Below are 26,471 nucleotides of genomic sequence, written 5' to 3' on the forward strand. Positions count from 1 at the left end.
GAGCCCTCTCCAGCACCTAGTCCCACCATCCCCCTCCTTTACCCCCAAACTGGTGGAGTGCTGACCAGGCCAGGCAGGGTTCTGGACTGGAGCTCTGAGCCCACCTTCACAGAGACGTCAAGGTGCTGGCTCCCACTCTCCCTTCACAGATCTCGCTCCCTATAGGAGGCAGCTGTGGTTTAAACAGCATCTTCTTCCCCATCCCCCAACCCCCTAGAAGAACCATCTCAAGCATTGGTCCTGCTCTCTCCCAAGGAGCCGCAGCAGGGAGCCTCAGAGCTGAGCAGAAGCATCCAGGAGGGGTAAGAGTCTCGGTGTGGAAGGACTGGGTCTTAGGGAGGGGAAGCCTTTGAAGAACCAACTCTGATGGCAGTTATGTAAAGCAAATCCTGAGGGGTTTCCATAGGAACCAGCCTACACCACCCCCCAACCAGTGAAGGGAAGGCTGGTGTGCTCCAGACAGCAGATTACCACCAGGCCTGGGGCCCGCTGACGGGACCTGCCTGGTAGCAGTTTCTAGCCCCAAGACCTCCAGAACCCTGAGAACTGGCTCTTTCCACGTGGCCACTCGGTCTCACTAATGAATGCTGTGATCTTGCAAATTTCCTCAGTTCACTTTCATTAAACACACAGTTTGCTTCTTTTTAAAATTTCGAGGGTCTGAATGTTCCCCCAAAGAGCTATACGCCACCCCCATACACTGTACTTTGGAGAAGACGTAAAGCGTGGGGGAAAGGCAAAGAAAATGCCAGTTTTGGTTGGTAATGTACTAGACGTGTATGCCCGCTCTCTCCTTTACCCCCTCGACAACTCTGCGAGACAAACGCTCTCACCTCTATTTCATAGATAATCGAACTGGTGTTCAGACACATTCATTTACTAGCTCAAGCTTGGGCAGCAAGGATCAGAGCCAGGGTTCAAACCCAGCTCTTTTTTTAAGATTTTATTTTATTTTTTAAGTAATCTCCACATCCAACGTGGGGCTTGAACTCACAACCCCGAGATCAAGAGTCGCAGACTCTAGCACTCTACTGACTGAGCCAGCCAGGCGCCCCAAACCCAGGCCTTTGTGACCCCAATATATTTCACTGTACTATCCCAAAGCATATTCCTGCCTTTGGTTTCAGTACTCTGCTAACAACGTTTTGGTTCAAGGGACAAAATATACGGATTTCTCTCACGATACTTGCAGTTATAGTATTGAGGCTTAATGCGATTTCTCAGAAATATGGAACTAGTTGTTGGAAGAAACAGCTCAAGGGTTTAAGGGGCTTGCCTCTCCCAGGAGGATGGGCAGAGAGAAGGGAGGGAGCAGAGGCCAGCTGCATTTCATTAGAAGCCATTACATACCGTTACCAGTTTTGTAAAGCTATGTGCAAGTCACTTTCATAAACATGGAAGAAAGATGATCAGCTATTTAAAAAACCCTGAAAGCTGCTCACTGCTCTCATTAGCAGTTTAACACTCCTCGGAAAAGCAGTCAACGGTGATTACTTTGTGAGGCTCCTAATGGCGTGGTTCCGGAAACAAGCTTCAGGGAAGATGTTTCCTAGGGTCTCGAAATTGAAAGAGCTCTGAAAATCACAGATCTGAAGTAACGCAGAATTTCCAGTAATTGTGAAGTAGTGTTACTTGTTGACTCTATGATCGCAAAATTCATTAGGGAGAAGCCGGTAGTGAACTTGGAGACCACACCCAAGCAGAAAAGAGCGGAGTGGAATTCAGCCCCGAAGCCTGAGAGTGCTGGGACCTTAACAAAGCAAGCCGCGGAGGTGAGCGTCCCAAGAGCTCTTAGCCACATCTTTACTGCGACTTCTCTGCAGACTGTGTTGTACTTTATTTAGACTGTGTGGCAGGTGGAAGTGCATACTGATTTGGGATGTTGGTTGTGCCTTAAAATTTTTTTAAAACAGCTTTGTTGAACCCTGATGAGCTTGACTGGAGCGTAACTCCAGAGCTATAACTGACATTCGATAAAATGCAACATGGTTAGAATATGTGCTGGGCTAGGTTTGGTATAGTATGTGCGAATCCGTGAAACCATCACCGCAATCAAGATGATGAACATCTCCGTAACTCCCGAAACGTTGTTTCCCTTTGTAAATCCCGCCTCTTCTCGCCCCCATCCCCGGGCAGCACCTGGTCTGCTTTTTGTCACTATACATTAATTTGCATTTTCTAGAGATTTATGTCAATGGGATCATATCTTCTGTGCTCTTTTTGTCCGTCTCCTTTCACATAATTTCATGTAATTATTTGAAGTTATATCCATATTGCTGCATGTGATTAATAGTTCATTCTGTTTTATTACTGAGTAGTATTCCATTGTATGGATACACTATTGTTTATCCATTCACCTGTCGATGGCCATTTGGGCTGTTCCCAGTTTTTGGCTATCACAAATAAAACTGCTGTGAACATCAGTGTGCAAGTCTTTGTATGGACATATGTTGTCTTTTCTCTTGGGTGAATACCTAGGAATGAAATGGCTAGATCATATGGTAGATGTATTTTTTAAATATTTTATTTATTTATTTGGAGAGAGAAAGAGAGTGATGGGGAGGAGCACAGGGAGAGAGAGAATCTCAAGCAGTCTCCCCTGCTGAGCACAGAGCCCTGATGGGGCTCAGTCTCACGACCCTGAGATCATGACCTGAGCCAAAGGCAGATGCTTAACTGACTGAGCCACCCAGGCGCCCCCCATACGGTAGTTGTATTTTTCAGCTACTGTTTTCCAAACTGGTTGTGCCAGTTTACATTCCCACCAGCAGAGTGTGAAAGTTCCAGTTCCTCCACACCCTCATCGGCATTTGGTATGGCTAGTCTCTTTAATTGTAGCTATCCTCATGGGCCTGTAGGGATCTCATTGTGGTTTTAATCTGCATTTCCCCAATGACTAACGATGTTGAACATCTTCCATATGTATCTTCCTTGGTGAAGTGTCCAAATCTTTTTGCCCATTTTTTCCCTTGGTTTCTTCAGAAATTCTGTGTGCGAGCCCTTCATCAGATACGTGTTTGCAGTATTCTCCCTCAGTCTGTGGCTTGTGTTTTCACTCTCTTAACAATATCTTCTGAAGAACAAAATTTTTAAATTTTGATGAAGTACAATGGAGGGTGGTGATGGTTACACAAATTCTGTAAATTGCATCTCAGAAAAGAAACAGGTAGAAAGCCCCCTTGTACTTCTGTGAATTTCTGCCAGGCAAATGGCTGTCCTCCACCAGGGAAATTGAGCTGGGAACTGGGAGGCGAGATGCAACCCTGAGCAAATTAGACTAAAGCTGGCAGATTGTGCTTAAGTGACAAAGCCGCTGTCAAGCTGATGGGTGGGTGGGGCGGTGTGATGGGCTCCCTCGGGCTCCCCAGGCTCTGATTGCCCAGCTCGCCTTCTCAGGAGTTATCAGTGAGCAGGACTTCTGCCCAGGACCCCTCCTGGACACCCTTAGGGACAATTTGGGAGGGATGCATATTTACAGAAGGAGGGGATAGGAGAGTTCTTTTTCTTCTTCTTTCTCTTTTTCTTTCTTCCTCTTTTTTTTTTTTGTTTTTGTTTTTGTTTTTTTGTAGTTTGGGTTTGCAATTGCAAAGCTCTGGGTTTTCTTTTCTTTGTTTGTTTTTATTGTGGTAAAACCACTTAACATGAGATTTACCCTCTTAATAAATTTTTAAGTGCACAATACTATACTGTGCACACACACACACACACACTGTCTCCTCCCCAGGCTTCTTTGAAGAGACAGAGTATCAGCATTCTGGGTCCAGCCAAGAGATAGAAATTAGATTAAACAGGGGGAATCTACTTCCAGTAGATTAAACAGGAGGAAGTTTACTATAAAGAATTGTTAAACTGTGTATGAGTAACTACAAGAAATGAAGAACCTCGATATGGCCTCCCAGGGCTGAGGGACAATACTCAGGGAAGGACAGGCTTGGAGGGGCTTCACACCTCGTTAGAGAGGAGAGCGGAGAAGTTTGGTTTGGCCAGGCTGGGGTGGCATTGTAACTCCTGGGGAAGCACAACCTTTTGGAGTGTAGGGCGGGGGCGGGGGTGTTGTCAGCCGGTGGTTTGAGCACGCAGAGGAGGGGGGACCCCTCTGGACCACACGTGGTCCACATGGGAGACGTGCAGAGGGAATCAAGACACAAGCAGGCGCTGGAGGCGTCGGCACTGCTTTCTCTGTCAAAGGGCTCAGAAAGGTTATTATTGGAGGGTTCTGGCTCAGGCAGAGCTCCACCAGAAGTCCTCACACCCCCACTACTCACCATCGCCCTCCCCATCCCCTGCCCCAAGCCAGACTGCAGGGGAACCCTCTCCTCTTGCAATGCTTAACGACGCGCTCATTTTCAAGGAGAAAAGCTTAAAAGAGTTCGGGCACATTTCACGGAGCTTAGCTGGACGGTGCATTTGGAGCCCAGTGGCAGTACGTCGATAGGTGGCACAGTTAGCCTCTGTGGCTTTAATAACTCCAGTGACAGTGTGTGTGGGGGGTCTTTGGTCTTGCCTGGGAAGGAAGCGTCTGGCAGCCTGGATTTCTAGAAAGTGATGAAACCCAGTGTCTTCAGGCCGAGCTGTAGCTAATCCCCAAACAGGGTCTCCGGAGCTCCGGGGCCACGTGCGGTTTCTTTATGTTATCTTATTTCTCCCATCACAGGGCAAACCCAGACCCAGACCCGGAGACCTGATTGAGATTTTTCGAATCGGCTATGAGCACTGGGCCATCTACGTGGAAGATGACTGCGTGGTCCATCTGGCAGCCCCGAGTAAGGGTGGATACTCTATTGACATATTGGTATTGATAGTGAAGTTAGCGGAGTAAGACGTGCATGAGCTCTTGTTTCTCAGCTGCTTCCCTTCATTAACAAGCACACACGCAACGCGTTCCCGGCCCTTAGTCGACTGGGTGACGGAGCTCGATCTCCGTCTGCCAAACATACCGAGTGTCCAGCGCCAAGGGAGAGGCAATGCACAAGGTGGCCCCGTGTTCGCTGAGCCTCCGTATCCTTCCTCTTATTTCGGAGGCTTCCCCAGGAGGGGTGCAGATGCCTCCATGTTCCGATGGCCCCCAAATGCGGCTCCCGGCTTCCTGATGGCTTGGGCACGTCCTCCCTGGCTCATCTCCCTGCTCTTTCTGCCTGTCCCAGGCTGCTCCCGCCTCAGCGTGGACACAGCCTTCCTTTCATTGCTCAAGGTTGCCTAACACAAGGCTGAGATTCAACTGGTGGCTAGTTAAAATTTAGTGGAGATTTGATGGGAGAACGGGGTGATGGTAGAAGATAGAACAGGAGACACACTGAGTCACAGGAGTCTCCTCATTCGAAGGGACTGGGAGGCGCTGGGAGAAGGGGAGGCTGGGGGACACCACTGCTTATGGTCTGATGCCTTTTCAATGTTGTATCCTGTGTGAGTACTGCCCACTCAGGATGACCCTGACAAAGGGCACTGAGACCAAAGGCCCTCACCCCCCGGGCTCCATCCTCCTCCTTGGGCTCCCCCACCACCGGGGCTCTCACCTGCAGGGAGCCCCTCCCCCTTGCCCCGCCTACATGCTGAGAAGGTAAAAAGTGCTCCATGTCACCTCCACATCCCCTAAGTCCAGGAGCCTCCCTCTTGTATAACCAAAGAGGTCGCTAACTCTTATGTCCCCACCCTCCCCATCAGATCTTTCTCTAAAAATGAATTCTGTTCCTGAAAGCTGAGTTGCCCGCTGCGAGCTTTCCTAAAATCGGCAGATATTCTTCAAGTACGTAAGAAGAGGACAAGGGACATTTCTTGTTCTCGGTCGACTTTTGCAGGGGAGGGTACACGCATTTGCCTATCCATATGGTCAGAGCAGAAAAACGGTCTTGGTTTCATATTACGACCGCCCTGGCTTTGGGCGGGTTCTTCACCCTCTCTGAGAACATCTGTCTCCTCTAGGGACTGAATATGACAATATAGTTCCTCTCAAATCGTTCTTTTTTCAAATCTGTGGAACCCTGTTTTTGAATCCCAATATCTGAGTGGGGAGAAAGGCAGTGTGGCTCTGGGCGGAAGCTGAGTGGGTGGCACCCAGGGCCCTGTCTGCGTGGCGTCCCCTGTGCCCAGCCGAGGCTGCAGAGGGAGGCAGGTCACAGAGCCCCATGCTAGCCCCGCAGCCAGGAGCGACGCTCACACGTAAGGGTGCTTAACACACATTTGTGAAAATTACTGAAGTCTGGTTAGGAAAGCAAGACTCAAGTCCTAGGACTTGGTCAGGTCCGTATAGTACGAGTGGAATCTGGGGTCCCACTGTAAGGTACTTCTAGAGTTTTATGAGGAAGATCGCTGACAATGGGGCGTGCAGTGCAGGGCAGAAGTCTCCTGGGAAAGGTGGTTCCGGGCAGCCACACACATCTGGGTGGTTCAGTCGGTTAAGCGTCTGCCTTTGGTTCAGGTCATGATCTCAGGGTCCTGGGATCGAGCCCGACATCAGGCTCCCTGCTCAGCAGGGAGCCTGCTTCTCCCTCTCCCTCTGCAGCTCCCCCTGCTTGTACTCTCTCTGACACTCTCTCTCTCAAATAAATAAATAAAATCTTAAAAAGAAAATAAAAAAAGAAAGTGAAAAGACAAGCCGCAGAATGCAAAACGTATTTGCAAACACAGATCTGACATGTTCTACTACCCAGAATATGTAAAGAATTCTTACAATTCAATAATAAAGAGACAAATAACCCAATTTTTAAAACGGGAGAAGGATCTGAATAGAAATTTCTCCATAGCCAATAAGCACTTGAAAAGATGCTCAACATCATCGGTCATAAAAAAAAAAAAAAGGCTGAGAGGCAGGCTGATATCCAAGAGACAGGTGTCTCCCTGGGGGCAGCTCACCCCATCCAGCTCCCCGTCCTCGGCCACGCCTTTGATAGAAGCTGACGCCGAGCCCTCGGAGGCAAGCAGCTGGACCCGCATCTTAGAGCGAGCCAGGGCTCTGCCCCGCTGTCCCTCGCAGCTTTCCAGCCTCTGCTCATCTTGGGCTCTAGGTGAGGAATTCGAGGCCGGCAGCATCACTTCCGTCTTCAGCAACCGCGCCGTCGTGAAGTACAGTCGTCTGGAGGACGTGCTGCACGGCTGCTCCTGGAAGGTCAACAACAAGCTGGACGGGACATACCTGCCGCTGCCCGTGGACCAGATCCTCCAGCGCACAAAAGAGATGGTCAACAAGATAGTGCAGTACAGCCTGATCGAGGGGAACTGTGAGCACTTTGTCAATGGCCTCAGATACGGTGTGCCCAGGAGCCAGCAGGTAGGGCGCCTTTTGCTGAGACGGTGGCTTCTGGCTGAGCCGTCTTGGGGCTCGTCATCGCATCAGTGATCAGAACGGTGGTCAGTGGTTTCATGCTCTTTGTGGTGCTGGTGGGCTTCCACTTCGGCAGGACCCGACGGGTCTATTAGGCCGTGGAGGAGCGCAAAGGCTCCGGGCTGCAGAGCTAGGACCCTGGGGGTCCCGGCTTGGCCATGGGTGTCCTTGGTCAGACCGTTTTATTTCTGAGCTGTTTGTTCTCTTACAAAACAGGGATAAAGTGAGGTTTTCAGCTACCTCTGGCCCACAGACATGTTTTGCTTGGACAAATAGTGTGGTTTTTTTTTTTTAATTTGTATTACTTGCCAACATTTAAAAACATAGAAATTTTATGTAGAAAGATCTGGATTGACAGCCTTTCTAGAACAACTCATTGATCAGGCCATCAGGCCCCTGTTCCTGTTTGGTGACACCCCGTGGGGGCCGAGCAGTGGCTGCTTCTTTAGATGGGGCGTGTGCGGGTTGGCGTGCCACCTGCCAGCCTCGCCCACCTTACCTGCCTGGTCCGGGCTGCATTCGGGCTCGTGACCCCCCACCACCCAGGGCGGGGATAACCCAGTGAGGCACAGTCCGTGTGTTCAAGAGCTTTGAAAAATAGCTCTAAATACGTGTGACGACTTGAGCAGCCCTCATTCCTATTTGATCCTTACTAAAACCCCATGGGGGGGGTGTATTTATTATCCCCTTTTTAATAGATTGAGAAATGATGAGTTAAAGGAGGAACATCATTTTTCTGCTTTTTTTCTGTGGTTCTTATGTTCTCTGGGGTCGCTGGGCTCAAATCCCAACGCTGGTCTCTCTGCTATTGCCGAGTAGGTATGAACAGGTCACCCACCCCTCCCCCTCCACTCTCTGCACCTTCCTCCTTTATATTCTGTCCTCTCCCGGCCTGTCCTCCATTCTGCGGAGGCCTGGCTCCAGTGCGGGGGGCTTGGAGGCTCTGGTGTAGGGGCTCTCCCATCCCACGAGCATTTGTACATGACAAGAGGCCCCAGGGACCAAATGGATGATAAGGGGCCTTCTACGGAGGAGACACGAATTCCTGCCGTGACTTTGTCCAAGCGAGTTCTCCTCCTTGGCTTTCAGATTCCCTGTGTGTAGAGTGACGGCCTCAGTGGCTGAGCCGCTCCGAGGTCCTTTGCCTCTGAGCCCTACAGGAGAGGCAGACACCTGGCCTGAGGGAGGAAGGGGGCGAGGAGCTATGGATGCCCCCGGGGGGACAGGGAGTGCATCTGCCTGGGATGTCCCTCTCGGGCCATCCTGACTTCTCTAGGTCTCTTGCAGCTCTAGGATCTTTGGTAATGGAGGCTAGCACAGGTGGCTTCCTCCTCCAGGCAGGCCGGTTGCTGAAGGGGAGTGGTGCGGTAGGGGCAGGGCAGGGCACGAGCCTGGGGTCACCCCTGAGAGTCCTGTGAACCGGTCTGCTTTGCAGGTAGAGCACGTGCTGATGGAAGGCGCCAAGGCTGCGGGCGCGGTCATCTCCGCCGTCGTGGAGAGCATAAGGCCCAAGCCCGTAACTGCCTGAAGGCGCTCGGACTCCCAGCGGAGGAAGAAATGCTGCCATCCGCAAGGACCATGTGCCTCCTTGCCTCCCCTTGCCTTCTCTCTCCATAGCCCGACTCGAGAAAACTGTGAGCTTCTGGAAGAATCTAGAATGTATCCAATTACCCCTCCAGAAATACATCCAATATATGTGATCACAGATCCGTGGACTCTCGGGGTGAGAAGAAGCGAATATTTATTAGTACGTAACCGTGAGAGGCCAGGCACCGTGCTAGGCCTTTGGCAGGCTCGTTATCTCCCTCCCTGTGGGAAGGGCCTTGCTCGTTTCTCAGGCTGACTCTGGTCTGTGATGTTTGAATCCCACCTAAGCCATCCGGGAAACCTCTGCTGGAACATTCCCAGGAACGGAGAGCTCTTTTTCAGAAGTTCTTGTTCTTGAACTCGAATGTCTCCGGCTTTTTTGCATTTGCGCGAACCCTGCTCTTTCTGACCCGCAGCGCTGTGCGGGGGAGGAGACTTGAGGGAAACTCAGTACTTGCTATTCAAGGCCATCTGGGCTTAATCCAAAATCCCAAATCCCACGCCAGCCTCACTCCTTGTTGCTTAACACCCTCTGCTTTAAAGTATAATCAACATTTACTTGGCTTTTCTACCTTAGAATCATCAGAAGATTTGAAACTGGTATTTTCACTGATTTCAGACGAGTATTTAAAATAATTTCCTCAGTGGACTTCTGTGCTCATGAGGGAGAGGAAGGAGCGATTTTTGGGTGTTGACCGCTGTTGGCCTGACGGCAGATCTAGAATTATGACCAGGGATGGTTGGTGCCCGTTGAGAGCTGAAGGCATCTGGGAAGGGACTCTCAGAATGGCTAGGAACCGGGGCGCCTGGGTGGCTCAGTTGTTAAGCGTCTGCCGTCAGCTCAGGTCATGATCTTGGGGTCCTGGGATCGAGCCCAGCATCAGGCTCCCTGCTATGCGGGGAGTCTGCTTCCCCCTCTCCTTCTGCTGCCCGCCCCCCACTTGTGCGCACGCTCTCTCTCTGTGTCAAATAAACAAATAAAATCTTGAAAAAAAAAAAAAAAGAATGGCTAGGAACAAGCACGGGATGGAGAGCCCAGAGCATTTCACACGAGATCTGTTAGGATCACCCATGAGCCTTTCTCCTATTTGGACAAAGCAGACCTGCAGTGAAACTCTTCCATTACCGCCCCCCCCCCATTCTTTTCTTAGCATCTGAACTTGGCTGCATCCTCCTATTCTCTAGGCGCTGGAGTCTGGGTGTGTGTCTCTGTCTTCCATCTGCCCTTCCCAATGGCCTCTCTCTCTGCTTTGCGTGGCTGTTCCGGGGGGTTGGTAGGCAGAGCATATGCCCTCATTTCTGTGGATCGTGATGAGGATAAAGCCCTTATTACCCTGAGTCCCTCCAATCATCTCCTCCCCGCCCCCCAGAATCCGCTGAGTTCCCGATGCCGCTTCCTTCAGCTCCTCCTTCGTTATGGTCCAGATGGAGACTTCCTTGGAAGTAGAACCCAACCACCAGGAATGTATGTTTTATAAAGTATGTTCCTCTTAGTTTTTTTTTTTTTTTAAAGATTTCATTCATTTATTTGACAGAGAGAGACAGTCAGCGAGAGAGGGAACACAAGCAGGGGGAGTGGGAGAGGAAGAAGCAGGCTCCCAGCGGAGGAGCTTGATGTGGGGCTCGATCCTGGAACGCCAGGATCATGCCCTGAGCCGAAGGCAGACGCTTAACGACTGAGCCACCCAGGCGCCCCATTCCTCTTAGTTTTGAATTAACTTGGTCATGTATCCGTGAACGTTTTGATTCTGAAGGTGACTCTGACCTCCCAGACCATAGCAATCATTAATCCAAGAAACCGGATGTTGCTTGATTTACAAGCAGTCAACTCCCCCACGACAGAGAGTGTTCAGTAACCTCTACACTAAGGGCTCACCCATCTCCCGCTTAGTCACTTCTGTGGCTTCTTTCAGTTTGCACCCCGTGGGGCCAAGGACCTCAGGTGCCTCTCAGGGTTTACGTTCTTTCATTCATCCAACAAACATTTTTGAGCGTCTACCACATGCCACGCCCTGGCTCTCCCCGCCTTGGCCTGAACCCAGGAGCAGCGCTCAGGGACAGCAGCGAGAAGCGAGTCGGTTGGAGGGACACGAGACAGTGGAGCACGGGGCGGAGACCACCTGCCGGACAGCCGTCTTCTGCCTCCCAGCTGCCCACGAAGCCGGGAGCTCTCGAACGCACACCCTATACTTGGCAGGTGGGGGGTGGGGGTGAGGGGAAAGAGGGTTTCTGAAAGTGCTGTTTACAAACCTGGAGCAGTTTCTGCCTTCTAGGGTCGAAAGTGAGATCTCTGCTTTGCGTGGAACCACTCAGGTGAACCTTTCCAGTCTTGTAGCTGTGAGGCTTACACCTGCCGTTCCGGGAGATCCTAAGGGAAAGTCATAGGAATGCCAATGTTGCTGAGACGTTACACACGGATCTCTTGTTCGTGTGCTTCTTTTTTAGTGCTCCTTTTCCCTTTTGGGGGTTGGCGAGTGGGGTCAGTGATGGGGTTGGTTCCCTGGGCACATCCGGGGAAAGACAGGGAACTTGACCATGCTGGGTTGCTTCTCGGTAGGGGGCCCAGTAGTCGTGACACATGAGCCAGCAGGGCCCGCGTGCTTTCTGGGTGTTTTGCCTACGGATGGAAAGGCTGACTTCGGGAAACACTGAATTCGCTCTGCAGACAGTATTACGATGGTAAAGGGATCTGGTTTCTCCGGCTGGGAGTAGGAGATAGGGAGCGGAAACCATGTCAGTCAGGAAAACGTGCCAACTGAGTAAAAGGATGAAGCCCTCGTCTCGGGCAGCAGGCCAGAGGCTGGGAGGAGACACGGACAGAGGGGAGCCCCCTGGGACGTCACCAGTAGAGATTAGCTGCTCCCCAGTGTCTGCCCAATGCTCACCATCACCTTTTGTTATTCTCAAGCCCTGATTTGAGAAGGGGGATGAAGGGCCAGGGCACCAATAGCACCCAAGAGAGCGACTGCTACAGAGACAAGAGGCCCAGGGACCGCTGGTGGGGGCCTGTCAGGGGGGTTCCAGGTCGATGCCCTTGGGAAAACCTTGGGAGGGAACTGGGTCTCCTGCAGTCACGCAGGAGGGGAGCTTGGTCAAAAAGTGAGAGTCTATTATTATTTTTTATGGAAATGTATGTATTTTTAATTTAAAATTCTTTTTTTAGTTCAAGTATAATTAACATACAGCCTTATAGTCATTTCAGGTGTACAATATAATGACTCAGCAATTCTATAGATGACTCAGTGCTCGTCACTGTAAGTGCTCTCCTTAGTCCCCTTCACCTATTTCACCCATCCCCCCTCCCACCTCCGCTCTGGTAACCACCAGTTTGTTCTCTGTAGTTAAGAGTCTGGCTTTTGCAGAGAAAGACAATTATCATATGGTTTCTCTCCTCTATGGAACATAAGAACTAGGAAGATCGGTAGGAGAAGAAAGGGATAAAGCAAGGGGGGGTAATCAGAAGGGGGAATGAAACATGAGAGACTATGGGCTCTGAGAAACAAACTGAGGGCTTCAGAGGGGAGGGGGGTGGGGGAATGGGATAGACCGGTGATGGGTAGTAAGGAGGGCACGTATTGCATGGTGCACTGGGTGTTATACGCAAGTAATGAATCATGGAACTTTACATAAAAAACCAGGGATGTACTGTATGGTGACTAACATAAAGTAATAAAAAAATATTATTATAATAAAAAAAAGAGTCTAGCTTTTGTTCGTCTTTTTGTTTGTACCTGGAATTTGCCATAGTGAATTCAATTCTTAGTCTTTGCCTTTTCAGAAAACGTTTGCATTCAATGTCCTTTGAAGCCATTGGTATCATAGTAAAAAGTAGTCCTATGGTGGCTTTCAGCTCCCTAGTGGAATCTGGAAGAAATAGGACTTAGGACAGGCTAAGTCTTGATGTGAGGGTATGTGTGAGGCTTGTGTAGCCCGGAACCAGGGTTGTGGTGGGGTGGGAGGGTATTCTTTGAAACAAATAGTCAGGGTGGGGAGGCAATAGGGAATTAGGAAGGAGGAATGCTAAAGAGGGATGTGGGGAACTTGAAGACAATCTCCCCTGTATCCCTGAGAACCCTTTGCATCCTACAGAGCAGGAGGGCCAGTCCTGCTCTGGGGGCATCGGGAAGGCAAGGGCCTAGAAGGCTCTGTGCCCAACCTTAGAGAGAGGCTGGTCGGGAAAGGAGGCAGAAGGCCTGGGTTGTGAAGACCCGCTCAGCCCTTCCTCTCAGCCAGCCCCTCAGGGCAAACGTTGGCCCCATCAGCCAGCTCTCTCTACACTCTCCCTATTTGCTTTGCTCTCTGGGCGGCTCTAGTGGGCCTCTTTCCTTGAGACTTTCCCAGAATAGGGTCATGCTCAGTCCCTAGGCACATTCTCCTGCTGCCTGAAAAACAAAAGAGAGGCTAGTTTTCTCCCACGAAGTCCCTAGCGGTGGCCGACTTTCTAACCAAGAAACCACAGCCCAGGGGCAGTAGGTTGGCGTTCTGCCTGAAAGACAAAGCTACATAAACTATCTTCATTTCTGATCACCAGATGTTTCCTAACTAGCACACCGAATATTGAAAATGGATTTTCCTTGGAAAATTAAGGACACGATCATCAGCCTAACAGGCTAGAAAGGCTCTCTCATTGGTGACACGAGGCTATTCATAAGATGGGAGCTGGCTAAAATACTTGTCACCCGCCCCACCCTTGCAGGAGCGCAGCGTGACAGACAAGCCCGGAGCCTGTTTCCTTAGGGATGGCACCTGACGCTTGATCCCTAAACTTGTCTGTGCCCAGCCTCTCGGGTGGCTTTCTGGTTGCCTGACGCTGACTGTGTGGGCACCAGGACCCTGCCTTGAGCGAGCCATTGACAGACATTGATTTCTCACAATTTCGGCGGCTAAAACACTCAAGATTGAGGCGCGGGCAGGTTCAGTTGCCGGTTGAACCTTCTTGGCTTCCCAGTGGCCCCCTTCTCACTGTGTCCTCACGTGGGGGTGAACAAGAACTCTGGTCACTCTTCTTAGAAGAACATGAAGCCATCATGGGGGGCCCCATCCGCGTGACCTCACGTAATCCTGCTCACCTCTAAATACCATCACATTAGGCCTTCAACATGAATTTGAGGGGGACACAAACATTCACTCCCTAACAGAAGCAACCGTGTCTTTTACCGAATTTACATGAGATTTTACACCCCCAAATAAATTTTCCTGGGCTTTTATTTAGCTTTGTTAAAATAAGCCTCCATGATCACAAAACAGAGCGAAATCAATAAACCAAACTCCATGCCTGCTGGCCAAGCAACATTTTTCCATGCTGACGGGTTGCCATTGAACGGAAGGCTTTTTCTGCTGGCTCCCGGCCTGCTGGATCCGGATGACCAACATGGCAGCCAGGAGAACTGCTGTCACTTGTCCTGCAAAGTCCTCTTCGGCAAGCTGCAACAGAAGAGAAAGGGGTCTGACCACCAAAACACACACCTAGAACTTTCAACTCAGGAAAAGACCCATGTGGCATTTGTCCTCCCAATGGAACACAGAGGGAACAAATACTGGCAGGGAAGGGGGATTCCAAGAGGGCAGGCCAACCAGGAAAGAGGGGAGGAGGTGCCTGACGAGGCGAGAATGAGAGGAAATCGGAGCTGGTGTGAACTGGAGACCCTCATGGGAGTAGAATGCACGGCCCTGTGGTAACCTACAGCATGATAAAGCCCCAGATGTGCCTGCGGAAAGCACAGAGGGGCAGGGCCGGATGTTCTAGGTCAGGCCTGGCCAACCTGGAGCCTTGAAGCGAGTGTAAAGTTGGGGAAAGCAGCCCTGTGATTCGTCCCTCTGCAGGGCTTGAGGCCAGCGAGCTCGCCTGGATTGTCCTCGCTGTCCCCGGTGCTCAGCCCACCTCCAAGCACACAGGAGGTGTTCACGGTTCATCTGCTAAACGCCTGTCTTGACAATGAGCAGCACCGAGGCTCTGCTTTCAGGAAACAAGATGACCTCACTTGTGCACTGAGAGGAAAAGGGCTCTGGGGAAGGAAGCAGATCCTCTGGAAATCCACGACGGTGGGGTGGAGACGTGAGGATGACCCCCGAGGATCGGTGGACTCCGCACAGCAGGTGTGAGCTTGAGGGGGGCCCGGGCCCTGCCCAGCCACTGTGTCAGTGAGACCAGTGCAGGAGGAACCGGAGGCAGAAGGGGACAGCAGGCATTGGGGAATGGCTGCTTGCCAGGTGTCAGGGGACTCTACAGCCACAGGATTTCTCTTAATCTGCCAAACACCCTGTTTATAACCCTGTTCTAGTCCCATCCTGCAGAGGGGACAGCTTGGGTAGCAGGAAGAGCTCACACGGCCAGCAAGCGACGGGGCCCAAAACAGCCCGACATGCTAACAAGCACGCTTCGGCCCCTCGCAGCCAGAAGAACAAATACTGCAAACAGCCGGCAAAGAGCAGGCCTCTGCGGCATATCAAGGAATTTGAGCCCCATGAGTGGTTGGGGAAAAGAGGACGAAAAGCTGCACTATTTCACTCAGACCCACGCAGAAACTTTTGCCAGTGTCCAAGTCACACATTGGTGAAAGCACTGAGGACGGATGGTCTTCAGCCCCATTCCGGAACTGCACAGAGGTGACTGGGCATTTTCAAGGGCGAATGAGGGAGAGGCGAGCCCGGGCTCAGGAGAGTCCCGGGAGTGGCAGGTGCAGAAGGTGGGGCAGGGTCAATGCGGTTGCAACAGCCGTGTCTGTGGGCTGGCAGGGTTGCAAGCGACCATCCAACCTTCCCCCAGACACTGGGAGATTGAGGCCCTGTTCTTTCTGATGATGACATTCAAAGAAATGGCCTCCAGGTCCTTGAGACAGACACGTCTAAGCTGCAGGAGATACAAAACGCCTCACGGGCAGAGGAAGGGTTCATAACCGTAAGCGTTTCTCAGGAAACGCTGGAAGAAAGAGAGGTCAGGGGCCTCCGGTCAGATGTTGGCCTCTACACGGTCAATTCTCCTGGAGTGCTGAGCTTTTTCAGGCAGGCATTTCTGGGGACCTGGGGCCATCCTAAGTACGTGGCCTCATGTTGCTAGAAGCCCTACTAGAGTTTGCTTGTCTCCTGGTGCAAAAGCTCGGATGCACACCTCCCGGCCACAAGTTCTGCCCATTCTCACCAGCCCGAGTTCTTGCAGAGAGAAAGAGACAGAGGGGAGTCTTTCCAGACACAGAGTCAGGAGTGAGAGGGAGAAAGAAAGGCAAGTTAAGGAGTGACCTTCGACCTTCGGGGGAAGGACTTCAGAAAAAGAGACACCAAAGCAAGGGACAAACTGAATAAAAGAAGTGGCCTGCCACCCCTGGGTCCCTCCTACCGCCTTGAGTTCTGACCTCCCAGAAGAACGGCAGAGGGTCAACCCCTCTCAAAAAGTTGGGGTCTCCCAGATTGGTTGTTGGAGCTTCAGCACAATCTGAGGGGTGCTTCTAGATGCCTGACAGGGCAGTTCACCCCTCCGCACCACCCCCTGTCCCTCCCCACCTCGCCCTCTCCCCTGCTGCCACCCCTTCCTGGACGGAGGCAGGTCTACCCTCCTTAGCCCAAAGGAGAGGGAGTCCATCACCGGGTCACTGCTAGGCAAGCACACGGCATCCCCTCTCTGCCCCCAGCCAGGAGCGGTGGCTCAGTTAACAGCCTGGGCTCCGGGCCAGAATCCTCGCTTCCAGAAGGTGAGGCTTCTCCTTGTCCATTCCCCCGTCACCAGAGAGCCTTCTCCTACTCTACAAAGGAGGAGTTTCATCCTCACCCATCCTGAATCTACATGCACAGCCTAAGCTCTGAGCATCCCTGGATGCCAACGGGGAAGATGGAAGAACGCACCTCTCCGCACACACAGGACTTCTGGAAGAAATAAGTAACCACAGACCCACCTTCCAGGAGGTGGCTCGCACTGTTCCTCTGCCTCTCCTCCTTATCGCCCTGCTTCCTGGTCAGCTCCACCTCCCTTTCCGGTTTCGGATTCATCAAAAGGATTAAATCAGACTCAGCTCAGGTGGCACCTCTTCCATGAAGCCTTGCTTGATCAGAGCCTTGCAGCAGAACCCACCTGGCTTCAAATCCCACCTCCGCCCAGTGGCTCTCACGTCCTAGAGACTCAATACCTAACTGTGGAGGGAGCGCGGACAGGCGGCATACACAGTCAAAGCCTCCGTTTCCCCACCTGTAAAGTGGGATGATAACACCTGTCTCTGGGGCTGTGGCAAGGGTCCATCTCGGCGCCTGGTGGCCAGCGAGGGCTGGACACGCCATCTGACCGGCAAGGCTGTGACTCCCGTCCTTGGGGCACCTCGTCCCAGCAGTCTGCTGTGCCGCGGTGTGGGTCTCGTCCACACCTCCGTCCCCAGCCCGACCGTGACATGCTTGAGGGCAGGGATTCTGTCTCTGCTATTTGGTCTTATTCGTGCCTCATCTCCCCCCAAGCCCAGGCCACACAGAGGCTCAGCCACCGTCGGCTGAGGGATGGTCTGCTTCTTGGGGACGGGGACGCAGGCTGAAGACATACCTGAGGCTAGTGGTCACTTCGTAGCGCATATCGATCGCAAAGTCCCTGGAACTCCCCCTGTGCATCAAATAGGGCACCTCCCGCCCCACGTGCTGCTCCGCCCGCTGCACGATTTGGTCGGGAGCCAGCGCTGAGTACTGGCGATCGTGCATGTGATTGACCTGGTACTTGTCTCTCCCGGCCACGTCGTCCAGCAGCTCCTTCTTCGCTACGACCTTCTCCCTCGGGACAGATTTGGTGCTGCCTGAAGCAGCTCTTTCCCTTTCACCTGTGAGTCCACAAAGAGGACACCGTCAGTTCGACCCTGGGCAGGCCCATGGGCTCACAGCTGGCCCCGAGCAGGCAGCCCCACTGCCCTTGGCATCATCAGTAAGGAGGAGCAGTGGCCAACCTGCTTGGCCCCCAACTCAAAAACAGGTCAGATCCACGCCTGGGTGACTTTGGAGAAATCCCCAGGAGTCCATGGGCTCTGGTTTCCTCAATTCTGAAGGAAAGAATGGGAGTGCTTCTGAAGGACCCCACGAGGGCCATAGCTGCGTGGCCCCAGCAGGCTAGAGCGGCATTTTGGAAATAGAAAGGAAGTCGCTAAGCAAGACGGAGGCCTGAGCCGGGAATCTGGGCCCCAGACCCCAGGCCCGGCTCACTCAGCCCACCTCAGACAACTCCCCTCTCTTCTTGCTTCGTCATTTACAAAGTGAAGGGACCAGGCCAGGCGATGTCCACGGTCTCCCAGCTCCACCTTCTTCAGGAGGAAAGACTGGTTGGCTCAGCTCCTGGCCAAGCCCTGCACCAGGCCTTTCCCGAGCCCCCCTCATGACATTCCTCCCCCACCCAGGAGGTAGGGAGTCTGACCTACCCGAAAGGGTGCAACTGAACTTCCTCAGGCAGAGTCACGTGTTCAAGTCCCACTGCCAGGAAGCGGAGGGCCCAGGGTTCCAAACCAGTTCAGTCTAGTTGGGAGACCAGGGGTTCCTCCACTAAGCCTCAAAGCCACTTGCCAGCCGTTCAAAGGAGGCCGCTGCCTCTTCCTCGTCTTTGTCCCTCCAGAACAGCAGATACATAGGAGATGGGACCCGTGAAGGGGTGTTCCTCAAATACAATGTGTTGGCTGGACATGGACCCCAAACTCTAATGGAAGAAAGGTCCACAGTCTCTCCAGGAACTTACTGCTAAAGAGGAAGGGCAGCTGATCGACAGAGCAGGGAAGAGTCAGCCAGTGCCCCTTACGCTAGATGTCGGAGCGAGGACAAGCCCATCAGGGCGCCGCTGCTCACACTCTCCACCTCAATCCTTGTGCTTCAGCACAAATCTGTCCTTACCCGAGGGGGTCACGTGGACCACATAGCCATCTCCCACATAGACGGCCCAGTGCTGAAAGTCAGGGCGAAAAATCTCAATCAGGTCTCCAACTTTAGGTCCGCGTTTGGCCTGCAACGGGAGAATCAGAGACAGGCAGAGATGAACCCTTACTAGGAATATTCTAGAGCCTGACCTGCAAGGAGCCTAAGCCCAGCCTGAAGATTCCCTCTGTCCATCACCTGTAGGAAACAGGGAGGAGGAGCTCTCCTCACACAGGTGGGAAACCCTCCCTTCTCTGGGGCGTTCTGAAATGAACTCTTCTGGGGACAAAGAAGAGATGGAGAACTGTGGGTGACCGTGATCAGTACCCCCACTTAACAGGTGAGAGGACTGAGACGCAGTAAGGTTGGGCATTATGCTAAAGATCCTTCCCTAGTGAGGAGAGCAAGACTAAATCCTAGGTCTGAATGTTTCTAATGTTTACGCCCTTCACAGAATGTCCCAGGCAAGCCCAGGGCAACTGAAGGCTGGGGATCAGAGAGTATGTCAGCGTCCTTCTGGACTTTGCAGAAATAGGAAGTATGTTGTCCTGGCCACGTTCAGAATGCTGTTGCTGCAGGGGCTTTCTGAGGTCTGCTAGTAGCAACATCCCGTCCACCCACGGCCACCTCCATGCTCCCTCCCCTCCCCCACCCCCTATCCCCACCCCACCCCCACTCCGTTGAGCCAGGCCTTGGGCTGGAACACCTGATCCAGGGATTCAGCCTCTGGAAGCATCAAGGCTGCCAGCCAACTAAAGAGCTGGCGAGGACACACGATTGAGAATAAAGGCTGACTACAGGAGTCAGAGTCAACTTGACCAAAACAAACAAAACCAAAAGGAGTCAAACTGATCAAAGGTGAGGCAATTTGAACATCAAAAAGAATGATCACTGCCCACGGATTGAAACACATGAACTATGTTAAAATCCGTGTGTTAGGGGCGCCTGGGTGGCACAGCGGTTGAGCGTCTGCCTTCGGCTCAGGGCATGATCCCGGCGTTCTGGGATCGAGCCCCACATCAGGCTCTTCCGCTATAAGCCTGCTTCTTCCTCTCCCACTCCCCCTGCTTGTGTTCCTTCTCTCGCTGGCTGTCTCTATCTCTGTCGAATAAATAAATAAAATGTTTAAAAATAATAAAATAAAATAAAATAAAATAAAATAAAATAAAATAAAATAAAATCCGTGTGTTCATAAATGATACTTTAAAAACTCATTAGGCGCCTTTGGAGGATATAAAAGAAACGTTTTGTTCCCCAAACTGCTAAATAAAGGGAAAGATTCTACCATTTCCTAAATGAACTGTACTCTGGGAGCCAAATGAAGAGCTACGACAAAACCCAAAGGCACAAAACGACACTTCGATGTGACAGTGTCTACGTGTGCAAAGGCGTAGCAAAACGTGTTGGGGGGCGCACACCGCGCTGCCCTATCCACGATGCAGAGGATGGATCTGGGGTTTGTTTTATTTTGTGGGTTTTTTTTTTAACAAGGGAAATGTATTCACATGTATCTTGTGGAATTAAAGACAGCAGTTTAAAAAAAATAACAGGGCAAGTCTTGGGAGTCAGACCCTCGTCGGTTCAGAGGCCCCCTGTCTTGGGTAAGAGGCTTCACCGGAGTGTCGGGGTCCTCGTCTGTGAGGCTGGGAGTGATCCCTGCTACTTCATACCGTCCTTGAGATGAAATAAAATCTTCGGCAAAGTATCAGATGCAGGGAGCACTCAGGAAATGTGGCTATTCTTGAGCCAGAGGGAAGAAGGAACATAGGGAAGGGGAGTAAAGGGATGGAGGGAGAAGCAGAGAGGCTGGAGAAGGGGGTACAAGAACGCCTTCCTGATGGCTCCCCACCACGAGCCCACACCTCCATGGGTCATCTTCTTGGACCCTCCCTCCCCAGCTCTGCCCACTGACCCCGGACAGTGTGAGCGAGGAGGTGGGCTTGGGCAGGGGGGCGGGCTGCCCTCCCTGAACCCACTGTTCCTGCCCCCTGGTGACCTAGGGCTGTCTGGGTGGGGGAGGGGCGGGGGGTCACCTCGAAGTCACCTCAAAGTGTCACTTTGTGCCTTTGGGTCTTGTCGTAGCTCTTCATTTGGCTCCCAGAGTACAGTTCATTTAAGAAATGGTAGAATCTTTGCCTTTATTTAGCAGTTTTGGGAACAAAACGTTTCTTTTACATCCCCCACCCAGACAGCCCTACCCTCGGGCCTCAGCAAGTACGCACGCCCCTTTGTGCCAGAGCTGCAGACCAACATGGGAACCCCACATGATCACCACAGACAGAGTGGTTCTTTTTAAAATAGTTTTCTGGGGACTTACTGAAGCCATCCTTCTGTCAGGTGGTGTCTGTGTGCTGCTGCCTCTATGTCCAGACTATTATTCACTTTCAGAGTTTTGTTTGAGGGGCGCTTGGGCGGTTCAGTCGATTAAGCAACCAACTCTTGGTCTCAGCTCAGGTCTTGATCTCAGGGTCGTGACTCTGTGTGGAGCCTTCTTAAAAAAAAAAAAAAAAGAGTTTTGTTTGCCTCTGAACCTGCCCAGGCATACAAATATTTTAAAAGATGAATCAACAGTCACATAAAAACCACTCTATCTTGAAACAAGCCAGGGTACATGCCTGGTAGACAAGTGGGCCAGGAAATCAGCTGGAAAAAAGAGATCTCAGAGTTCAAGGTGTCAATTCAGAAGGATTTGGTGGTGGCTGAGGTCAAGGGAGTGGTCAAAACTCGCCAAGCCTCGCGGTAGATGGGGAGAAGAAGGCAACAGGCAAAGTCAGGTGTGGGGCAAGCAGGATGGAGAGACAAGAGCCAGTCAAAGAGTTTCAAGAGCAAGGAACTCCAAGAAGACCCCAAAATTGGGACTGACCATGACCAGAACCTACAAACGTTTCCACCAACTTCAAACCCAACAGAACCAGACCAAACCTGTCATCGGAAACGCATTCTTCCCCCCAGACTGGACACAGAGAGCCTACTGGGCCAGATGTGAGGCAAGAGACCACTCCCCCTCCTCCTCTCCCTCCACAGCCCAGAGACACACATTCTAGACCCAATGGAAGCCCAAAATCCCCTACCGCCTGGGTGTGGAGGGGCTGCTTTTTGAGGTACCAGTGAGCTACACCACGCGAAGCTCCAAATAAGAATCTCTCATCTGATACCCACTTAGGGGCTGTGGCATCACGGGCGAACTGGACAGAGTGGGGGGTGGGAGCAGGGAGGGAGCTCAGCCTCACTGCAGGCCATGTGGGCAGGAAGCAAGGACCAGGAACTTACCTCCTTCGGGCTCCCAGCGCAACAAGAGCTTTGTTGTCAGGACACAGATGGACTGCAGCTGGGACGACTCTTCAGGATGTATGGAATCGCTCAGAACAGCTGCTCTTACATAGCCCCTGTGCTCTCGCTGGGGTGGGCTTAGCTAAGCCCTCCTGCCGCGCTGGCCCTCCCCCACTTGACAGTGACCTTGTGAGTGGCCAGCCTAGAGTTAAGTGATCTCTGTTTGTCCAATCGGGACCACCCCTTGTGCTACATCACAAGCCTGTTTCCAGAAAGAGGAAGACTTGGCTGGCACTGTCAGCTGAAGAGACACCAGGGTGGAGCCCGCACAGTGACTAACCCGGGGGCGGGGGGGAGCAGAAGAAACATCCCATGCCCAGACTTGTAGCTTCTCTCTCCACCAGGAGAAAGTAGGCAGAGGAAATGAGATCAAGGGAGTACATCCAGTGTAACTTCTTCTGTTATCAAATGTTCTTTTTAGACTACAGATATAATAGTTCAGCTCTTACAAACTCAAGAAGGAGCCTTAACCGTTTTTCCACTTTGGTCATAAGTACATATAAAATACTCCCCTGAAAAGTGCAAATTCAAATGACGTTCGTTATATCACACAGGAAATGGAGATTTCAAAAGAATTTAGGAAAGCTGTATTTTAAGCAATAAAGGAAGACTTATGTCATTTCAACCTTCTATGCATAGTTTTCCAAAACACAGATGATCTTACTGCTTGAACAGACTTCATGCTCTTATACACAAACCTTTAGTTACACGCAGCTTGTGTTCAATGCTTTAGGCTTATTCAGGACTCCTTTGAAGTGAAACTAGAGTGGTTATCAAGCTGGATTTTGTTTTCTAGATTTATAATTTGTCCCAGAACATTCAGGAAGATGGTCTTCAACAGCTGCAGGTATATGTTCATCACAAAATGTTTAATGTCATCATGTACCATTTTAAAGTCTCAAGACTATGAAAAGTTTACAGTTGAGTACTTTTATTTTTTTAATTTTTATATTAACTACAGTATAATGAACATAAAGTGTGGTATTAGTTTCCTGTATACAATGGAGTGATTCTCCGCTTCCATTCATTACTCAGTGTTCATCACGATGAGTAATCTCTCCATCCCATCACCTATTTCACCCATCCCCCCACCCACCTCCCTTCTGGCAACCACCAGTTGGTTCTCTCTAGTAAAGAGTCCGCTTCCTGGTTTGTCTCTTTTTTGCTCCTTTGCTCCTTTGTTTTGTTTCTTCAGTTCCACATATGAGTGAAATCACGTGAGTCACATTCTCTGCTTTTTTAACTTAGCATTATACTCTCTAGACCCAGCTATGTTGATGCAAACGGCAAGATTTCATTCTTTTTATGGTCAAATCATATTCTATTGTAGATATATATCTCACATCTTTCTTTTAAGATTTTATTTATTTGTCAGAGAGAGAGCACACGACGGGGGCGGGGCAGACAGAGGGAGAAGCAGACTCCCCGCTGAGCAAGGATCCCAATGCAGGACTCAGTCCCCAGACCCTGGGATCATGACCTGAGCCAAAGGCAGATGCGTAACCGCCTGAGCCACCCAGGTGTCCTTCACATCTTCCTTATCCATTCACCTATCGATGGACATGTGGGCTGCTTTCATAATCTGGCTATTGTAAATAGGCTGCAATAAACATAGGGGTGCATGTGTCCTTTCATATCAGTGTTTTTGTATTCTTTGGGTAAATACCCAGCAGTGTGATTACTGGATCATAGGGTAGTTCTATTTTTTTTTTTTTTTTTGAGGAGCTTCCATGCTGTTCCCAAAGTGGCTGAACCCATTTGCATTCCCACCAACAGTGCATGAGGGCTCCTTTTTCTCCACCTCTTTGCCAACACTTGCTGTTTCTTGTGTTTTTAGCAGGTGTGAGGAGACATGTCACTGCAGTTTTCATGCATTTCCCTGATGATGACTGATGTTGAGCATCTTTTCTTTTTTCTGTCTGTTTCCCATCTGGATGTCTTCTTTGGAGAAAGGTCTGGTCATGTCTCCTGCCTATTTTTATTTGGATTCATTATACTGTATTTGTGTTTTGATGTTAAAATTTAGAAGTTCTTTATGTATTTTGGATACTAATCCTTTATCGGATACGTCATGTGCAAATATCTTCTCCCATTCCATAGGTTGTCTCTGAGTTTTGTTGATTGTTTCCTTTACTGTACAGAAGCATATATTTTGATGGAGTCCTGACAGTTTATTTGTGCTTTTCTTTCCCTTGCCTCAGGAGACATCTATAAATGTGCTGTCATGGCTGCTGTCAGAGAAATTACTGCTATGGTCTCTTCTAGGATTTTTATGCTTTCAGATCTCACATGTAGGTCTTTAAACCATTTTGAGTTTGTTTTTGTGCATAGTGTAAGAAAGTGGTCCAGTTTCATTCTTTTCCATGTAGCTATCTCCTTTTCCCAACACCACTTATTGAAGAGACTGTATTTTTACCATTGCAGAGTCTTGCCACGTTTGTCAAAGGTTAATTGACCATATAACCACGGCTTGTTTCTGGGCTTTGTATCCTGTTCTTTTGATCTATGTGTCTACCTTTGTGCCAGTACCATGCTGTTTTGATTACTGGAGCTTTCTAGTATACTTGAAATCTGTAATTGTGAGACCTCCAGGGTTTTCTTTTTCAAGATTGCTTAGGCTATTTGGGGTCTTTTGTGGGTCCATAGAAATCTTAGTATTGTTTGTTCTAGCTCTGTGGGAAAAAAAGATGCTGTTGGCATTTTGCTAGGGATTGCATTAAATCCGTAGATTGCCTGGATCCACCGGACATTTGAACAGTGTTTGCTCTTCCAGTCCATGAGCATGGAATGTCTTTCCATGTTTTGGTATCATCTTCAATTTCCTTCATCAATGTTTTATAGTTTTTAGAGTACATGACTTTCACCTCCATGGTTAAGTTTACCCCTAGGCATTTTATTCTTTTTGGTGCGACTGTAAATGGGATTAGTTTCTTAATTTTTCTTCCTGCTGCTTCATCATTAGTGTATAGAAATGCAACAGATTTCTGTACATTGATTTTGTATCCTGAGAACTTTCTGGATTCATTTATCGGTTCTAGCTGTTTTTTGGCGGAATCCTCACGGTATTCTATGACATTGCAAATAGTGGGAGTTTTCCTTCTTCCTTACCAGTAGGGATGCCTTTTATTTCTTTTAGTTGTCCGATTGCTCTAGCTAGGACACCAAGACTTAGCCATCCTAACCCCATATCTTCCAGATTCCACCAGAGAGCTGAAAGCCACCATAGAACTACTTTTTACTAAGATACCAAAGGCTTCAAAGGACATTGAATGCAAACATTGTCTGGGAAGGCAAAGGCTAAAAATTGAATTCACTATGGCAAATTCCAGGTGCCAGGATGGGCAGATAGGACCAGACTGGGGTAACGGGGATGTCACCCAAAACCTACAGAGAGATGATGGGAGTGTCTGGTTATGACCTGGACAGCTCTCTAGGTGACTGGCCATACGGAGGTGGGACAATGGCCCTTCCCCACAGCAGAGGGACGGCTGAGGGCAACATGGTGCTCTCAGCATTGCTGTCACCCTGGCAAGGGGCTCCCCTGAGCACCTGTCCCTCACCTTGGGCAGCACCGGGTCATTCCCCCTGGAGGATGGCTCTGTGGCACACCCAGCCAGCTGGCAGCCCTGAGGGTCCCTTTGTCGTCCTCTGTCTCAGTCGTCCCGGATCCCAACCACCTTTGGAAAATTCTGGTGATTCTGGTGGGTGACACAGAGAAAACACCCAGAATCCATGAGGCAGGAGGGGCAGCCGTGGGGACCCTCTGACCAGTGTGAGGGAGGCAGGCACACTTCTGGAACCCCCAAATGAAGGCTGACAGTCCAGCCTTGGACTCGGAGCAGGGCCCACTCTGGTAGTAGCAACAGTAGTTACTCTCTGTAAGTTACTTTAACTTTCAACCCTCTGATCACCCTGAGTTTTCAGGGGAGTCTTGTGACTAGTTAGTTCCAGCCAGGTCTCTCTTGCACTGGGGGATGAAGGGACCCACAGCTTTCACATGCTTGGGAAGGAGCAGCCGAGGGAGGTGACACCCCTAATCCTCAAGCCAGACAGGGAGCGGCTGTAGCGGCCACCATAGAGGACGACCAACAGAGCAGCCATTCCGTAGGGTCACTGGTGGCAGAGGCTGGCTGAGCAAGCATGAGGTCATGGGGACTTGGCACTTCGGAGACCACACCAGGCCTTGCTGGGAAGGAACGGACGGATATTCAGAGGTGGCTAATTTTTTATTTCTTAGAGCATTTTAGCTTCATAACACAGTTGAGAGGAAGGTGCAGAGAGCTCCCGGACACCCCTTGCTCGCCCCGTGCACAGCCCCCCACACTATCAACATCCCTCAGCAGAGGGTCCACTGTTGTTACGGCTGATGACCCCGCAC

The 26,471-nt window shown here is 50.7% G+C and overlaps 2 protein-coding genes across 5 annotated transcripts; one reads left to right on the forward strand and one right to left on the reverse strand.

The window, feature by feature from the left end:
- The first annotated feature begins 1,193 nt into the window (after window positions 1–1,193).
- On the forward strand, window positions 1,194–10,354 carry PLAAT5 (phospholipase A and acyltransferase 5). The gene is made up of 4 exons (XM_026487719.4): window positions 1,194–1,772; window positions 4,655–4,763; window positions 7,002–7,264; window positions 8,754–10,354. The coding sequence occupies exons 1-4, from the start codon at window positions 1,644–1,646 to the stop codon at window positions 8,844–8,846; spliced, it is 594 nt and encodes a 197-aa protein (XP_026343504.2). The 5' UTR covers window positions 1,194–1,643; the 3' UTR covers window positions 8,847–10,354.
- A 3,738-nt stretch (window positions 10,355–14,092) lies between these two features.
- On the reverse strand, window positions 14,093–22,236 carry LOC113244203 (phospholipase A and acyltransferase 3-like). 4 transcript variants are annotated; one of them, XM_048217682.2, is made up of 5 exons: window positions 22,034–22,217; window positions 21,081–21,251; window positions 18,743–18,851; window positions 17,424–17,691; window positions 14,093–14,329 (listed from the first exon to the last, which is right to left on the reverse strand). In XM_048217682.2, the coding sequence occupies exons 2-5, from the start codon at window positions 21,087–21,089 to the stop codon at window positions 14,299–14,301; spliced, it is 417 nt and encodes a 138-aa protein (XP_048073639.1). In that variant the 5' UTR covers window positions 21,090–21,251; window positions 22,034–22,217; the 3' UTR covers window positions 14,093–14,298. The 4 variants fall into 4 exon arrangements, with proteins under 4 accessions (XP_048073639.1, XP_026339200.1, XP_057173593.1 ...); XM_026483415.4 differs by having other exon boundaries at window positions 21,081–21,254; XM_057317610.1 differs by having other exon boundaries at window positions 14,093–17,691; window positions 22,034–22,236.
- Window positions 22,237–26,471: the final 4,235 nt, after the last annotated feature.

Source organism: Ursus arctos, unplaced genomic scaffold (assembly GCF_023065955.2).
Source record: "Ursus arctos isolate Adak ecotype North America unplaced genomic scaffold, UrsArc2.0 scaffold_23, whole genome shotgun sequence".
Taxonomy (NCBI): domain Eukaryota; kingdom Metazoa; phylum Chordata; class Mammalia; order Carnivora; family Ursidae; genus Ursus; species Ursus arctos.

What these genes read in the sequence shown, in the direction of transcription:
- PLAAT5 (XM_026487719.4), top strand. Translation starts at nt 1,644, where the DNA reads ATGATCGCAAAATTCATTAGGGAGAAGCCGGTAGTGAACTTGGAGACC. An exon ending in GGTCCATCTGGCAGCCCCGA is followed by an intron (nt 4,764 to 7,001) that starts GTAAGGGTGGAT and finishes CTTGGGCTCTAG; the next exon opens with GTGAGGAATTCGAGGCCGGC. An exon ending in GTGTGCCCAGGAGCCAGCAG is followed by an intron (nt 7,265 to 8,753) that starts GTAGGGCGCCTT and finishes TCTGCTTTGCAG; the next exon opens with GTAGAGCACGTGCTGATGGA.
- LOC113244203 (XM_057317610.1), bottom strand. An exon ending in GGTCCACGTGACCCCCTCGG is followed by an intron (nt 17,692 to 18,742) that starts GTAAGGACAGAT and finishes GTGGACTCACAG; the next exon opens with GTGAAAGGGAAAGAGCTGCT.